Source organism: Eptesicus fuscus, chromosome 18 (assembly GCF_027574615.1).
Source record: "Eptesicus fuscus isolate TK198812 chromosome 18, DD_ASM_mEF_20220401, whole genome shotgun sequence".
Lineage (NCBI taxonomy): Eukaryota > Metazoa > Chordata > Mammalia > Chiroptera > Vespertilionidae > Eptesicus > Eptesicus fuscus.
Genome location: NC_072490.1, coordinates 56,496,456 through 56,513,833, shown reverse-complemented (window position 1 = coordinate 56,513,833; position 17,378 = coordinate 56,496,456). Strand labels below are relative to the sequence as shown.

Genomic DNA, 17,378 nt, shown 5'->3' with positions numbered 1-17,378 from the left:
GAGGGCTGCCGCCCAGGGAGGGGGTCCACGCTGGGCCAGCTGCGCCTGGGCTCCCCTCACTGCGCAGAGCAGGGCCTGGGGGGGGGGGGGGGGGGGGGCAGGGGCGGCTCTGACAGACGCCAGCACTGCATGGGAGTCACCGTGCAGCGGAGACGGGTGGTGGCGGCCACCTCCCACATCCAGGCACACAGGCCCAGCAGCAAGTAATGTGGGTATTTTAAAATAATATAAAAATGTTTAAATTTTCAAATGCCTACTAAGTGGTAGGACCTAACAGAAACGGGAAGAGTAACTAAGACACCGGGGGCAGCAGCACTAAGCAAGTGGGCAGTAGTGGCAAAAGTGGTGAAGGTTCGCACCAGGAGCTGGAGGTTGAGAAGCATCATTCAGGCCATTCACCACGAGAAATGAACATTTAATTCCAGAAAAGAGTTCTCCTCTCACTAATTCCTTCCTCCACTTCCCTCCCATGTCCTGTGCTGAAACCTACCCTGCAGTGCCTCAGCATGGGGCTGTGTTTGGAGACAGTGTCTTCAGAGGGTCCTTAAGTCAACACGAGGTCACTGGGGGCCCTGACCCAATCTGCTGCAGCCCTGGTGTCCTTGCGGAAGAGGAGGCCAGGACGCAGGCGCAGAGGGAAGGTGCCGTCTCCACGCCCAGCAGTGCCTTCCCAGGACTGCACTGCGAGGAAATGAAGTCGCTGCTGCCTACACTGCCTCGGGGCAGCGTCATCTGCCTGAGGGACTCCAGCACTCATTTCAAAAGGCCCCTCCCTCTTCCTTCCTGAGTATCCCTGCACCCTCCCAAAATGAACCCTAGAGACCCCGACAGACTCCCCAGAGCACGTTCTCCCTCCCTGTGCAGCGCCCCTTCCACGTCTGTGCTGCAGTAAGAACAGCAGTAAGGCTGAGCGAGTCCCCTTGCCTCGTCGGAGAGGCGAGCGGCCCGGCAACACGATGAGGCCTCGGCCTCAGCCCACACACCTAAGGATCTACCTGCAGAAGAGTCGTGTTCAGTCTTTATTAAAGGCTGTTTGGCCTGCAAGACCTTTGGATGCAATACAAGTAAGAGCCGGAGCCAGCAGCACCTGCCTGCCCCTCCCTCTCACCCCTCCAGAAACACCTGCCTCTCAGCATCCGGTCAGAGCCTGGCTGTGGGATAAAATGGGGATTCCAATGCCATTCGGGCTTCATGCTTTCCTCTGTGCGACGCTGTGCGTGCATCACTTAGAATGGAAATGGAAGGAAGCCTGGCTGAGAGCGCCCACTCTTGTGAATCCACACCAACGTGCTCATAAGAACGGCACTCCCACACAAGTAGTTTGTCTTTCAAACCAAATAATGAAGTTGAACTAAGAGAGGCAAACATCCTACTCGATCTTCTGTTATTTAATTTAAAATACTTGTCAGCTGACTAAAGCCTTACTTAGATTTCTAAATAATGTGATGCCTCTCATCCAAGTGCAGGCTCGGGCCTGCAGAGCTGTCCTGACCGGTCACACTTCCGGGACACGCCAAGCCTGAGGGCTGCCTCACTATCACGTAGGAAACCCGAGATGCTCCCCCCGGGATTTTCCAATTCAGTATTTTACAATACTTGTATTTCACACAAAAAGACATATTTGGAGCCTTAAAACAAAACCTAGATTCTCTTTCAAAACAATTACTATCCTATATAATAAAAGCCTAATATGCTAAGTGTCTGGTTGGCCAGTTGGCCATTCAACCAATCAAAGCGTAATATGCTAATGATATGCTAAGGCCGCTCAACACTCACTATGATGTGCACTGACCACCAAGGGCAGATACTCCGACCAGTAGGTTAGCTTGCTGCTGGCCAATCGGAACTGAGCAAGATGGGCTGGACACACCCTGGAGCCCTCCCACAGTCCCTCCCAGCTGGTCAACCTCCCACGTCCCTCCCCGGCCCGATCATGCACCAGTGGAGTCCCTCGGCCTGGCCTGCACCCTCTTGCAATTGGGGACCCCTCAGGAGATGTTGGAGAGCCAGTTTCGGCCCAATCCTGCAGGCCAGGCCTCTAGTATCTTAATATTTGTATGAGGAACTAGCACATTAGTACAAGCTGCTTTTATAAACTGGTAGCCTAGATTCAATAGATCCAAGACCTGTAGCTCCTCAGTGAAGAACGGGACATGGGACCAACAGCAAAAGCCAAATAAAGGGAGAGCAAGAAGGAGAAATTTACATTTCAGCTGACTGCTTCTCCCCTGCTGAGGTTCTAAAATGTGCCCCAGAGGACAGCTGTCCTCACCTCCCTGCCCCGCAGCTGGGGTCTCGGCACTCGCAAGCGGTGCCACCACAAGTGTCACGGTGGTGTGGGCGTGGAAAAGATCGAGAGCATCGTTATCAGTGAATACTCAGCTACATAATCCCATGCCGGGGACTCCCAGCACTATGGCAGACAACTGGTCGCTCAAGTGCTGCACTTTGCACTGCCATTCCATGAACGGTTGCCTTGGAAACCTGAAACGTAGCCACTGCTTATGGCAAAATCTGGTACAAGGTGGGTTCATCTACTCAAGAGGAAGGCAGTGACTCCTACTGGCGGGCCGTGTTCAGTCGGCCAGGACATTAAAACACTCCCGCCAACTCCTTCAGTCATCAGCAGCCTCGGTTTTTCTTCCTCTTTTTCAAGGCAGTTTCAGAGGAAGCTGTGTTCACACTCGGCACCAGAGGCCGTGCCTGAGAGAAGGCCCGGCTGACACCGGGGACCCTGCTCACGCTGCACTGTACACACGCTCCCTGAATGAAATGACGGTGGATCCCATGGCCCCGAAAACTAGTATTTCTCCCGCTGAGAAAACAGAGTGTAAACTAAAGATACACCTGGTATAAGCTCACTCTCTGTCCCATTTCTTACATTTATGTCTTGATGATAAGATCCTCTGGGCGTCCCCAAGTTGCCTATTAACATGGGCTCTGAGCATGGACTAACCCCCTCCCCTCCAATACTAAGGCATCTTTGTACTGAACAACTAGTCAGTTCGCATCATTCGCAGGAATCAATCACCGCAATGAACTGGATGTACATGCTCCCCAGATTCCTACATGGAAACTGATGTCCCCGGGTGATGGCATTTGGAGACAGAGCTTTGGGAGGTGCTTAGGTAATGAGAGAGGAGCCCTCCTGGGTGGACCTGAGTCCTTATAAAAATACCCCCGAGAGCGTCCTAGCCCCTTCCCCCAGGTAGGACTTGGGCAAGGAGGCGCTGTCTCTGAACGAAGGAGCGAGCCCTCCTCACCCTCAGAACCAGCTGGCGCCTCGGGAACTGCGAGAGTGTCTGCGGGGTAAGCCGTTGGCTGTGGCAACTGTCAGCAGCACGGACAGACAGTCGGATGCAGCCGCAGAGGAAAGCTCCTCGCTCCTGGGGACACAGTGAGCGCCTGCGGGAGCCATGCTTCCTTATCTAATATATAATGTTGATTCATTAGCACTGAACTCAGCCAAGAGCACTGCAACTTATGTCCGAAGTCAGCTTAGCTCCATCAGACACAGCGCAGCCTTCAGTGCTTGGGAAACTAGTCAACACTTGGGCATGCTGCTTACAGGCCACTGTAATCAGCAAAATCACCTACAAAACCCTCAACAACATAAAAAACCTGGCACTAACCAGACTGCAAAAGGACACTGGGTCACAGGAGGCGCTGAGAGCAGAAGGCGCAGCCTCGCCTGCTCCCCCTGCGGAAGGTGTCCCGGGCAACTCAAGTCAGCGGCTCTCATTCTCATTCCGAGAATGAGCAAAAGATGCCACGAATGTTGCTCTGGGTTACAAATAAATTGTTACAAGTGGCAGATTCAAATGGGGAATCCACAAATAATGAGGATCACGTGAGTCAACTCCCCGGGGGCTCCCTGCACCCTTTCTTCTCCCGGTGAAGGCGGGAGCAGGCGGCCGCACCTGAATGCGGAGCAGCAGGTGCCGGTTGGCGTGCTCCAGCTTCTTCTGCCGCGTCTCCAGCTCTTTTGCCCGCTGCTGCTCCCGCTGCAGCTTCCGGATGTAGTCCACAGACGCTTTTAAGATGGTGCCCTTGTTCCAGCGCATGTCCCTGATGAAATGCAAGGAGACAGACTCTGTATGACTTGAGGCTCAACGAAAATGCAACAGTCAGAGCAGTTTCTAAAAATGCGCTACCGAGTGCAGGTTGGTACAGCTACCAGTCGCTGCCATCCCCTCTCCCCCCATGTACCCCGAGGAGCACCCTGGCAGGGAGGGCGTGCACAGGCTAGCCTGGGTCAGAGCTACGAGGTGTAGTCAGGACCTAAAAACTTAGGTCTGTTGGTTGCAAAGTCAATATTCTTAACATCTTATTAAATAGTTACAGCTTTCTAGGACTATCACATTAACTCAGAGAACAAGCTGTGGCAAAAACATCCCATGATGTCTCACTGCCTGATTGTGCGAGGCACACAGTGGCACCCTTAAATTGTGTCGTGGTTTCATGGACAGGTTATCTACTTCTCTCCGTCTTTATCTCCTCTCTGCAAACCGTGAGAGTACCCTCGCAGGAGCAGCCTCCTGGGATGTTACTGGAATCAAAGGGGGCACTTTATATAGAAATGCTGTGAGAAGCTGAGGGTGCAGTCTGTGTGAGGGGCTCCGTGTACTCACTCGATGGCTATCTTTAAATAGCTTTCACTAGGTACCAGGTGCTCTTTCAAGAATCTTACAGCTCATTTAATCATCACAACGCCAGCTGACAGACTGGGAAACTCAGGCACGGAAAGGCCAAAGCATCTGCCCCCGGCCACATGGCTGGGAAGTGGGAGACCAGGAAGCCGAGCCTGCCTGGCTTCGGACGCAGGCTCTGCACCACTGTGCCATCCTTCCTCGTATGTAACTGAGTCCTCAAAACCACTAGACCAGGCAGGGATACTCTGACCGCCCCTTTTTAACAGCCGAGGAGAACGAAGCCCGAGAGCGCCAGGTCTTCCCCCCACAGGCGTCTAGGACGGCACTGTCTGGGAATTCAAACCCAGCACCTGCGGTCCAGGCCCCTCAGTCTGTGATCACCACAGCCCTAATGTACTCATATGTGGAACAAACAGAACACCACTTAGAGCACTCCAGATCAATGACTAAGAATGAAATTATAATTACGTAAGTAATATTTCTATAGCACTTTAATCTGAGCCCTTTTATAGACAATATTCATGATGATAATGACAATGATAGAGATGAAAACAAAAACAACTGTAATGCATGAAAAACCTCCAAAGCTTTACTCTACAGCTGCTCAAAGCGGATCAGAAGTATCAGGTGGCCGTGTGAGTGGAGGGCGGTTAACACAAGTCACCAAGTCATTGATCCTCACTTGGTCAGATAAAGAACAAAACAGTTCTCCCATGAGAGGCAGCGTTCAGGCCCCTTGGAGTTCCTGGGGGCTGATCCTCAGGGTCTGAACACCAAAGATGGCAGCACAGGAGGTGTCCTGGGACTGAGCCAACTGGCTAATGTCAGGGCTGATATCCAAGGAACAGAAACTTCAGAGGCCAGCGAGAAAGGCAACTGCACTGAAACATACGCCTTGCTGAGGCCAGCAGGGTGAGGACAAGTTACTGAGACACGCACACAGCCACTTCATGTTTAAGAAGTGACCATCTCAACCAGTCATCTTGGGTTTACTTCCTTGTGAGAGACAACCAATTAATTATGCTTCGGGGCTTAAGAGTTTTTAAACTTCTTTGTCATAACGAGAAAGACCCATTTTCACAGCAGTGTACACAGATCTCTACCATGTAAGTGAACAAGAGCAGGTCTGCTGAGGGCAGGCGAGGGCCTGGGGCCGAGAACCTCAGCTGGACTGTCTCTTCAGTCGCCCCAGGGTCTGCTCCCGGACCTGGCACGGGGAACAGATGACAGTCCATTTTATCTTAAAACAATGCCTACCAATTCAGACCATTATCAGTTTAGATTGTAAACATAAGTAACGGGCAAAGGAGAAAGGAGATAGGCAGGGGGAGGCGTTCACTCCCGCCCAGAACTTCATCCTTTGGTAAGGAGACCCCCAGGCTAGCCTAAAAGTACATGCTAAGAAGTGAGAGCTGATGAAGAACAGGAAAGGGGGGATTCAGGCTCAGCTATCATGCCAGAAAGAGGATAGGAAATGAAGGTCACAGCCCCTTCGTGGGATAAATGTGTGCTGCAGAGCTGAGAACGCGAATGTTCTGAGTTTCAAAATGGTTTCCTGATAAACCTGGAAAGGAAAATGTGGATGATGGAAATTGTGCTTGAACATTCATTCATCAGAGCCACCTTACAATGGTTTTATTTTATTTCGTCACAAATACCCTGACAATAATGTGAATAGCAAACTTAATAAGCCGTGCATGAATAATGGCTGATTTCATCTTTCCATTTTATTAGACAGCTAAAAGGTCATATTCACAGGCTAATTTCATTGAATGCCTGTGGGAGCCATTAAAATGTGTACATCCTCGAGCCCCTTACTTCAAATGGGCCGATGTCTAATGGATAAAAACTCTATGTGTTGTCCCGTTTGCTGCTGCTGCCAGCAGGAAAGAGATCTTTACCACTGTGATCTCCCAAGCAGTGGGCGGGAATAAAGACAGAGCTGAAATCCCAGGAGCTGACCTATATACTTAGAAGAGGATTAAAAAGTACTCTTTTTTTTTTCTAGAAAGGAAAAACATACAAAGAACACAAATGTTTAAAAAACACACACAATTGAACAAAACTGTTAAACGTGAAGTCTGCAGTATCAGCTCTCAGTGCCTACAGATGCTGTTCGAGATGAAGAGCAGCCAGCAAACCCTGCTTCAGCAGGTACTGAAATCGCTGTCCTGCAGAAACGGGTAAATAATTTTGTTTAGCAGCTCAGCGTTCGTTTGCCAAGGATTCTCCTCACACCCAGAGCTATCTCATGTCCAATCACCCTGTTGTTCAGTTCGGTGCACTTCCCTCAGCATCTTAGTTGATGAGACCATCAAAAGCAAAGTGTACGGAGTATTTAGGATGAAACCCAAGGAAAGGGGGACTTCTTTACACTAGTTTTCATAACGGTGCAGTTTTTGCAACATATGAAAAAACATTAAGGTACAAAAAATATACGATGCAGATTAACATGCAATTGTACTCACGGATCATTGGACTTGGGAATCAAAGTACCTAGTTCTTTAATGCGGTCATTTATGTTAAATCTTCTTCTTCGTTCAACTTCAAGAAAAGAGCACAGGAAGGACTATTAGCAACAGGGTCACAGTGGCATGAACATATCTCATTAACGACATGTGTGTATCAACCTTACGGCTCAGGACCACGGAAACCTGACCCTGTATTTCCGTCTTTCCGTGGTTTTGGTACTGAGGTTAAAATAGCTTTTCAAATGAGCTACCTTTTATCATTAAGTAAGCCCTGAGATATACAGTTTCTCATTGATCCCATCACAACCCTGAATTGGATTCCTATGCACCATTACAAACAGGAAAACTGCCCTGGAGACTAGGGAGGTGAGGACACAGCAGGAAGTGGGGAGGGCCAGGACCCCACCCTGGCTGCAGACCAGGCCAGACTTTCTGCAAAGGGCCCTGGGGATTTTCGGCTCTGCTGGCTGAGCGGCAAGAACGGAGGCCATTATGTAGGCACTTACGTAACAGGAGATAAAACAGACTTCCACAACTTATTTATTGAGCAAAGCCAATGATCACATTAACCAGGTAAAACGTGTTTGCAGTGCAAGTCTACTAATAAAGAGCCCTGGATGCCAAAGCTCGGATTTTATATAACTTTTACATATCCCAAAATATCATTCTTGTTTTGATTTTTTAAAACTATTTAAAAATGTAAAACACTTTCTTTGCCCACAGGCCACACAAAAACCCCTGCTTTGGCCCAGTGGAACATAATGCAAGTCATAGATGAAATTTTAAATTTCTAGCAGCCACATTAAAAAAGTACAAAGAGGTGAAATTAACTAACATTTTAATAAACCAATATATTCAGATTGTCATTTCAACATGTAATCGGTATAAAAATTTATAAATTCGATATTTACATTCTCTCCTTTGTACTAAGTACTGTACTTGGACAGCACATGAGCGCTTCAATGAGCCACATCCCACGTGCTCGCCAGGCCATGTGACGTGTGGCTGTGGTCCGGGTAACCCACCAGAAGTTACGTCCAGCACCCTTACCTACATCACCAGCCCAACAGCGTCCCCACTCATAAATCTAGTTGTACGTTCTTCTTAGGGGAGGGTGAAGTAGCAAAGCATATGTGTTAATAAATGTTCTTAACTTATTAATTCCAAATAACTTAAGGTCTAATAAATTGAATTAAAGATGTTAACTTTTTACTTTAAATATATTATAACCTAATACATATTTATTATTAGATTATTTTGTATAACTGAGTACATATTTATATTTGATTCACTTGAATAAAAAATATTGTTCACTACTTCCTAAAATATGTTGCATTTTTAATCCGAGTGATGATCTCTATCATTAAATCAATCGTATATATTACTGTCTATCACTAAGCTTTTATAAAAATAGAAGTAATAGGTGATATGCAATGGGTCTGAAGGAGGAGCTTTTGCACCTCTGATCTGCTTAGCTAACCTCCTCTGACAATGTTCCTTACTTTCCCCAAGCATATAGTAATCATAACAATTGAAACAATACTGAAATACACAGAGTGAAATAAAAGTCTCCTATGACCCAGCTACAACTGCTGTTACGTGTCTATGTCCCTGGCGGTTATTTTTAACCCTGAAGATACACACACACATGGGCCCCCGGCCAGAGTTCTGGGGCCTCTTCTGGGTCCACATTCACTTCCTGTGACTGGTGCTGCCTCCTGGTCTGGTGCCACACGCCAGCTGAGACTCCACAGTTACACATCCAGCCCGGCATCTTCCTGGAACTCCAGACTCGCACGTCCGCCTCCTTGCCTCCCTGGGGAGCTCTAGGGGCAGCCGACACTCCACCCAGGTTCCCTCTCACTTTGCAGAACTCTCTCCTGGAATCAATACTGCACCTCTGTCATCTCATATCCCACAGCTGCTCCAGCATCAAATCTATTGGCTCTAGCCTCACAGTATTTCTAGAACAGTCCATGCAGCTTCCACGGCTACTGACGGAAGCCACCATCTCCCGCCTGGATTCCTGCAACCCGATTACCTGGTCTCTGTGCTCCACCCAGGCCCACCGTTCCCCAACCCCGTTAGTCTATCCAGAATATCCCAGCCGGAGGGGTCCCGTGAAAAGTAAGGCAGAGCACGCTGTCCTTTGCTGAAAACCCTCCATCACTCCCCATCTCACCTAGACAAAAGCCGCGTCCTCAAGGCATCCCACAAGCACTGGCGGCCTCCATCCCTCCCGCCTCGTTTTCTACCCTCTCCCACTCCAACCGTATCTTCTATTGTTACTCATCTGGGTCCCCCTTCAGCCCTTAAACTTCTTGCTATTTCTCAACCACTTTGGGACTCCACTCCCCACTTAGAGCTTCATACTGGTGTCACCCCTGCCTGGAGCACTGGTCCCCAAGTATGTGAGTGGCTCTGCCCTCACCTCCCTCAGGGAGTGACCCACATTGTCTTGTGAGCCTTCCCTGGCTACCCTATTTAAAACCCAACATCCTGACACTCTACTAGTAAGAGGCTGCACTTTGTCTCCTCATAAAACTTTCTGCCATCCGACATCCACATCATTCATTCATAGGTTCATTTAGACTTTCTACCATCTAATGTCTGTGTATTTTCTCTATGTATGTATATATTTTCATTGAGGCATTCAAAACACCCGTATGAGCTTGGAACATAGTACGCCCTCAGTAACTATGTATTAAATAAAGAATGATGCAGTTACAGTAGAATAATATTAAAAACTAGAGGCCTGGTGCACGAAATTCGTGCACGGGGGGTGGGGAGGTGTCCCTCAGCCTAGCCTGCACCCTCTCCAATCTGGGACACCTCGAGGGATGTCCAACTGCCTGTTTAGGCCCGATCCCACCCCAGGATCGTGCCTAAACGTTCAGTCGGACATCCCTCTCACAATCCAGGACTGCTGGCTCCCAACTGCTCGCCTGCCTGCTTGCCTGATTGCCCCTAACCGCTTCTGCCTGCCAGCCTGATCACCCCCTAACCACTCCCCTGCCAGCCTGATCGATGCCTAACTGCCCCCCTGCCAGCTAGATGCCCCTAACTGCCCTCCCCTGCAGGCCTGGTCACCCCTAACTGCCCTCCCCTGCAGGCCATCTTGTGGCGGCCATCTTGTGTCCACATGGAGGCGGCCATCTTTGACCACATGGGGGCAGCCATCTTGTGTGTTGGAGTGATGGTCAATTTGCATATTACCTCTTTATTATATAGGATGATTCTGCATCTATCGTTTCTCACTTAACAGCATATTGTTGACATCTATCACTGTCAATATTTAGATGTACTACATTTTATTTTTAATTCAATGCCTTCACTCCCAAACTTTTTAAAATTATGCAATTGGTATAAGCTAATATAAACTTGCAAAACATACAAAAGTGTATAAAGGAAGAAGTAAAACCCACCTTTTTACACCAACAAACAACTATGTTCCTTGTCAAGGATGAGGGTGACTCCCAGAACCTCTCACCATGCATCCATAAACACACACAGGTGCACATAGCAGGTGCTTTGTATCTAATGAGACACTGCACGCATTGTTCTGCTTTGTACTCAGCAATGTATGGTAGACACCGTCTGAGTCAGGTGGGCCAGATCACCCCATTCTTCTAAGGGACACTGAGAATCCCCGCACAGAGGCACTATACTTTACTTAAAAATTCTCTACTGATGACTATTTACACTGTTTCCAAGTTCTCCCTCTTTTTCAATGTATAGGAAGTGTTTTTGCCAGGACTTGCATGTATATTTTATTCCCATCATTATAATACTTAATGTTGAACACACCACCTTGATGTATTGGTTTTCTCATCTATTCTGCCGGCCGCGGACTTGAATCTCAGCGCATAGGATGGGAAGCCTTGTTTGTAGAAAGTGCCTCCCATGTAGCAGGGGCTCAATAAACAGAATGGAGAAATGGGTGTGTTCTTTTGCACATGTTGGCAAGTATTCTCACAAGATAAAATGCGTAGAAGAGGAAGAGCTACGCCAAAAGGCAATGTCACCTTGAGTGTTAATTTCTAATGGTTAGATGTGATTTTAGGGTTGTTTTGTAGCCCTCCGAATTTGAGCTAACCATGCTTGACTTTGACAACTATGAACTTGAGAGATTAGGTGAATATTGTTTTTGACAAGTTTTGGATAATGCCTAATTACCTTATAAGGCATTTGAAAAGGAGAAATACCTAAGAGTAAAATTACTTGGAAGCTAGAGGAGACCTAATATTAACTCACATCTTTTGGTAAGAGACGAAGGAAGCTTCTCATCACTGGATGGGACTGGCTAGGGCAATACCCACTTAGAAAGACCGCCCCTGGGGACCCAGCAATTCCATCTCCCAGCTCCTAACCTGGAGCAACAAGCTCCCCTGCACATGAATCTGAGGATCTGTATGACTGTGATTACATGTAGCTCTAGAAATCGTCTCTCTCTCTCTACCCCTCAGAGACCTTTCCCCCGGGAATCAGCAACCCCGAGGCAGCAGAAGACAGGAGCTGGGACTGAGGAATAGAGCTCTACAGGAGAGAGAACATCCGGACTGGGCTGTGTCAGCTCCTGAGCCCTGAGGTGGAATGGCCCCCTGGCTACTTTCCCATGAAACCAGACAGAGCTGTGCTCAGGAACTGATTCCCCGGCCCTCCCCGGCCCCGGCAGCTCCCAGTACAACTTGGAACCCCTAACCCACAGTGCCCTGTGCTTTATCCTATAGAATCTGTAATGCACACGCCACGCCACCGGGAGTCCGGGCTCTGAGCATTAGCTGCCCACTCTCCTGGTGGCATCATTCATGATAAAACAGCCAGCCTTCCTCCCCAGTTCTCAGGACTTGGGGTGTGGCTCTGCCAGCACCGGGGGTGGGGGTGGCTGGTGGGGGTAGCACAGGTTCTTTCTGTTTGGTAACAAACACAGAGAGGCACATGCACAGATGTCCACTATGGCATTGTTTACAACTGGGACACACTGGAGACAGCCCTCACAGCAGGTGGCCACGCTATGGAATACTTAGCAACAGTCTTTAACCTTTTGCACTCGGATGTCGAGTGGGACTCGACATGGTTAGCATCGGTAGCAGCTCGTATGTCGAATTGTATTGAATGTATCAATAATTTGAAATATAAAAAAATCCAAATAAATAAGTTTGTATGAAAAAAAACTCCAGTTTTTTATTCTACTGCCGCGCTTTGTAAAATCTGGGGTATTTAAAAAATTAAATCCCGAGTAGAATAAAGGAATCGAGAAAAAAAGCAAGCGAGTGCAAAGGGTAAAAGGCAATGGGTCCGTTATTAACTGCAGAAGTCTCAGGACACGCTGCAGAGGAACACAGCAGGCGGCGGAGCGTGGACAATGCTGCAGCGTCTGTTTCCTCATCACAGAGCAGTGCTCTCTACTCTGGGTGTTGCTTAAAGACAAGGAAAGAGGCTGAGAAGACCGACAGCAAATTGAGAAAAAGAAAGATTTTCCCAACGATCAGAGGAGAACTCTGGCCTTATTCTATCATTTCCGTCAGGACAGAGCATTTTATGTAACTTATATTCTTAAACATCAGTGTAGGAAAGAGAGCAAGGAGGCCATGGGATGAGACACTGACTCACAAGCAAACGGTTTCCTGCCTCCAAGCCCAATCCCTTTTGTTTTGTTTTTCCGTGTAGCCTCTTTTACTTGTTTATGAAACAAAAATCTTAAGTTTTGATCGAGAGTAAATTAAACACATACAAATAATTTTAAATGTTAAAATATTTTTACGTCACAGGTAAAGTAAAATATTTGGAAGGCTACCTCACCCACTGATAGACTACCCCCCAGAGGATTCTTTTTTTCCTTTCAGATCTCACTGGAGAAGGCTCCCATACCCTGTATTGCTAATAAGTTCCAGTGTGAGCAACACTTATAATTGGGTAGCTGGGGATCAAGTGTCTTTCACTCACACACATACAAAACCACTCCCATAAACAAGGAAAACAGTCTTCAGGGTACTGGAACATTTCAATTTGATCTGAGATAAAACATGGGAAAATACAGACCTTGGTTTCTCTGAAAAAATAATTTTCTGCCATAAAATATACCTTTAATATCATAGAAGTCAATTTCCCTCTAAATTTTCTGGGGAAAAACTTAATAAAAAGTGAACATCAATTCCAACATCCACTATGACAAACAAAACCAACTTACTCAGGTTGTGATTGTCCTTTTTCTGTCTCTCTTTAGCCAAGGCTCTCGCTTCCGACTCTGTGGGGAAAATACACGCTGTGCACGTGAATGAAGCAATTAGAAACTGGAACTGGTCACGGCACACAACAATGTGAATACAGAACAGCCCTGTTTCCCCGAGGCCAGCTCACCTGACCTCACTCCAAACAATACGAAAAGCAGACATTTTTCAGTCAAAATATGTATCAAATAAATGCAAACCCGTGGCTTCTACAAAATAGAGAGACCAGTCACCTGGTCACAGCGCAGGGTGCACTGGGAACAGACAGGAGCAGAGGAGAAAAGCAGCAAGTGCGAGAACCTAACATTCCTCCCTCAGGAGTCAGGCCGGCTTTCCAGGCAACAGAACTTTTAAGTCTTTCTTTGATGCCTTTATAACACACGCCCTGAAAACTTCGGCTGGAGAAGCACATGGAGTGGTTAGATGTATATGATTATATACATTTACATCCATAATTCACAAGCTGAACTAGTGCAATTGGAGAGGCCAGCCCCAGTATTTCCAGGCAGCTGTTATTTATGCCCCTCCACCTCAGGATTTTAATTTGTTTTGTTTCCTTTTGTTTCTGGGTTCCAGCCGGACCCCACAGTTCTCTGCCTGCCAACCTCAACTCACCAGCCACGGGCCAGCTCTGGTCAAGGCCCCCAGTGGGCTTCTGTGCATTTGCGCTGTGGCCACGTCCACCCACCCTGGCCCTGGGAGGAGGGCTCCTTCTCAAGGTTGGGTACTCATTAGTATTCACCCTTTTTTAGTAGTTCATTGCCTGTACATGGTTAAAGAAAATTTAAACCTCTGTTCAAATCACTGTGCGGTTTCCTCCTCGTGTTAATAAAGACCATTCCTCCCCACCCCTTAGGTCAGATCGCTGACTCCTAAGCCTGTTTGCCTTTGGTGACATCATGCATGCTGCCCCTCTAGCACCCCAACTCCTGCCCATTGGCTCCCTTTCCTGGCATGTTACCCTTGTCCTGTCTAGATAAGTCACTTTTTTAGATGCAAGTGACATTAGAAGTATACTCTCCATTGTATCTGCTTTTTAAAAATTTAATACATTTATACCCCTTCACCCACTTCTCCCACTCCTCACCCCTGCCTTTGTGGTTTTCCTAGGTTTATGAAGAAACAATCATATACATAATTCAAACTCTACTTCGAACTCAAGTAGTAAGAAATTTAATCATGTCGCTCTAACCATATTTTATTATTATTTAATTCATATTTTAGCAATATTTTCTAAAACCTCATGGTACTTTTCTGTCCTGTAGGGTACTTACTACTTGGTTGGCCTTTGATGGTATCTAAGGTATTAATTAATTAGTTATCTTTTTTAACCCAAATCAGTGATTTTTTTAAAAATGTTTTTCTCCTGCCACAATTTTCTGAAGTAATTTTTAAAGATACCATTGAATAGGACAGGGATTTTTTGCACCAAATCTATATTCCATATTCTCAGTCTGTTCACCCAAAATCACAGGATGCAAGGACCAAACAGAAACAGGGGGTGGGGTGAGGGCCCTACAAGTCAGCATGGAGGAATGCCAGGCCTACTGTCCTCACCTTTTAACGGCCTAATGCCTTCCCTAAAGCGTTAAGCAAAAGGGAGAAATGGGTAATTTCACACTTGCCTCAGAACAAACAATACCTGTCACTCCATTTTGTAATTTATTTTTCACTCTGTGTAATACCTCTCTTGCACTTAATACAGCAAAAATAATAGGAGGCATCTGAAGATGTAAGAAACATATTCTTCCCCATCCCAGCTGCGGGCTTCAGGGTCTGTGGCAGGAAAATTCACACAGGGGCCCTCAATGCCTCCAGAACTTGGCAAGTGATGTAAACACCAGGCAGGGCAGAAGCATTCACAGTGCTGTCGGCTCCCCTCCCCCCGTCCCCTCATCCCCACTCCTACTCCCCAGAGCGGCAGCCATCACAGATACAGGAGGGCCATCACAGATACAGGAGGGCCATCACAGATACAGGAGGGCCATCACAGATACAGGAGGGCCATCACAGATACATGAGGGCCATCACAGATACAGGAGGGCCGCAGAGGGGTGGTGCCGCAGGGCGCAAAGGCAGCCCTGACTCCCAGTATCTCACAGAGTACCGAACACGAGGATTTTCAAGTAAAATCCTCCAATTTAAATTTTGCTCAAAGTTTTACCTGCTGCACAGATTTTAAAAAGTATGTCTGTGTGTTGGAAACAGACTGGAGGTCACTATTTTGATTACTTTACTCATGAGAAAATGAACAGAAAACCCCTCGTAAGCAGCACATTTGCTGGGTGTTTACCTGTGAGCTCCCTTTTTATGTTGGGAAGGTTGGCTGGACAGGAGTTGCTGACGGTGAGGCCAGTGGGGGGCAGTCCTTGATTGCCATAAAGGTCAATCAGGTTTCCGGAGACGGGTAACTGGAGAGAGAAATCAATAACGGGAATGAGTTGTTGAACAAGTCCTAAGTTATTCAGACAAAACCCATATCCTATATTAGACTCTGTTTAAAAGAAATGGTTTGATGTAAAAGTCATTTTCTAAATTAGAAGATATGAGAAGTTTGCCTTTTCCTTCACTCACAGGTGCAGAGTCTCCCTGGCTAGTTCCCCTTTCGAGAGGGAGGGGCACACACTCACACCCACAAGTGGTCCAGGACCGGCTAGCAGAGGACACCCCGCACATCCCGCACAGCTAGGGCCAGTGCTGTGCTGCTGACGCTGAAAAATAGGGTTCTACACGGCATGCCTTTCTCACTCAGTCAGGATTTTCACCAAAGCCAATTTTCTTCCTTCCCTTTCTTCCTCTTATTCATTCTCTCTCTCTCTCTCTCTCTCTCTCTCTCTCTCTCTCTCTCTCTCTCCTCTCTCTCTCTCTCTCTCTCTCTCTCTCTCTCTCTCTCTCTCTCTCTCTCTCTCTCCAATAATGAAAAGCATCTTCTTATTGGAAAAGAAACTATTTCCTTATTGCTAATGAAAAGCTTTTTTCTTGAAACTGAAATCTTTCACAAAGCCACAAGAGGGAGCTCACAGACTTTAATAAAAGTAAAAAATTATACTTAAAAAAAAAAAGAGAGAAAAGGAAGTATTTAGCTTTCTTAAGATAGGTTAAAAGCAGTTTTCTCTAGCTCTGAAATGAATATTTTAAAGTAGTAAAAATATTTTTCCCCAACACTGGCTTCCTACATTTTCCTCTAACTAGTTCATGGTAGGAGTTTGATGGGCCCATTTTTGTAGACATAAGAGGTCCAAGACATTTTGCTTTTCCCACTCCCTGAAATAAAATTCTAAGGATTAACTAGAGGGATAGTTAAGTGAAACTTCCCATTTTCACCCAATTCAATTCCTGTAACTACTACTACCTGGTAAGACTTTGCCTCCCTCAGCCCTGCCCTTCCTTGATTACATACCTGAGCTGTAAATTTAGATAGCATTCAAATGGGATTAAAATGTTGAGTGACCAAGAGGTATTGAGTCAAGTTGTACTGCATGTTCTACCCTTCATTCTCTCAAACAGCCAGACATGAGATGCAAATACCGCACAAATAAAGATGGGAGTCAAATGTGTCCCCTCATGGGCAGCCACCAGCCATCCTTTCTTTCATGGCTTCTAAATAAATACTCTATGCACTAAACTCCAAGCTCAAGAGAGGGGGAGGCCCTGCACAGTAAGATTCTTCCTGACAGGAACAGGCGCTAGCTCAGCTCCTGTCGGGGGTGGGGGTGGGGGGGGTGGGTATGGAGACGCCTACCAGCAGAGAAGGGCTCTCTCTTTTCTCCGAGGCTGTTGCTCCCTTTTGAAGGACAACACCTCTGTCCCAGCCCTGAGGCATATAAACGATGCACTGGGGTAATGAAAAAGCTCCTGGACCACATTTCAAGGCCCTCTAACTAAGAAAGTGATAAAAAGGTGACTTTATTAGCTATCATTTCACAAAATTGTTTTATTTTAATTAGGTCACCTTCTTAGGGTCAACCTTGCCTTGTGTGTGCTCAGTTTTATTCTTGTCCAGCTTAACACAGCAGAGCGAAAGG

The 17,378-nt window shown here is 47.0% G+C and overlaps 1 protein-coding gene across 2 annotated transcripts in view; it reads right to left on the bottom strand.

The window, feature by feature from the left end:
- MITF (melanocyte inducing transcription factor) overlaps positions 1 to 17,378 on the bottom strand; it is a 250,341-nt gene that overhangs the window by 4,933 nt on the left and 228,030 nt on the right. The window contains exons 6-9 of one of the 2 annotated variants that reach the window (XM_054729462.1): positions 15,647 to 15,764; positions 13,314 to 13,388; positions 7,121 to 7,196; positions 3,921 to 4,068 (exon numbers count right to left, since the gene is read on the bottom strand). In XM_054729462.1, coding sequence (XP_054585437.1) covers positions 3,921 to 4,068; positions 7,121 to 7,196; positions 13,314 to 13,388; positions 15,647 to 15,764 — 417 coding nt within the window. The remainder of the gene's footprint in view (positions 1 to 3,920; positions 4,069 to 7,120; positions 7,197 to 13,313; positions 13,389 to 15,646; positions 15,765 to 17,378) is intronic. The other variant, XM_054729463.1, reaches the window with a different exon arrangement.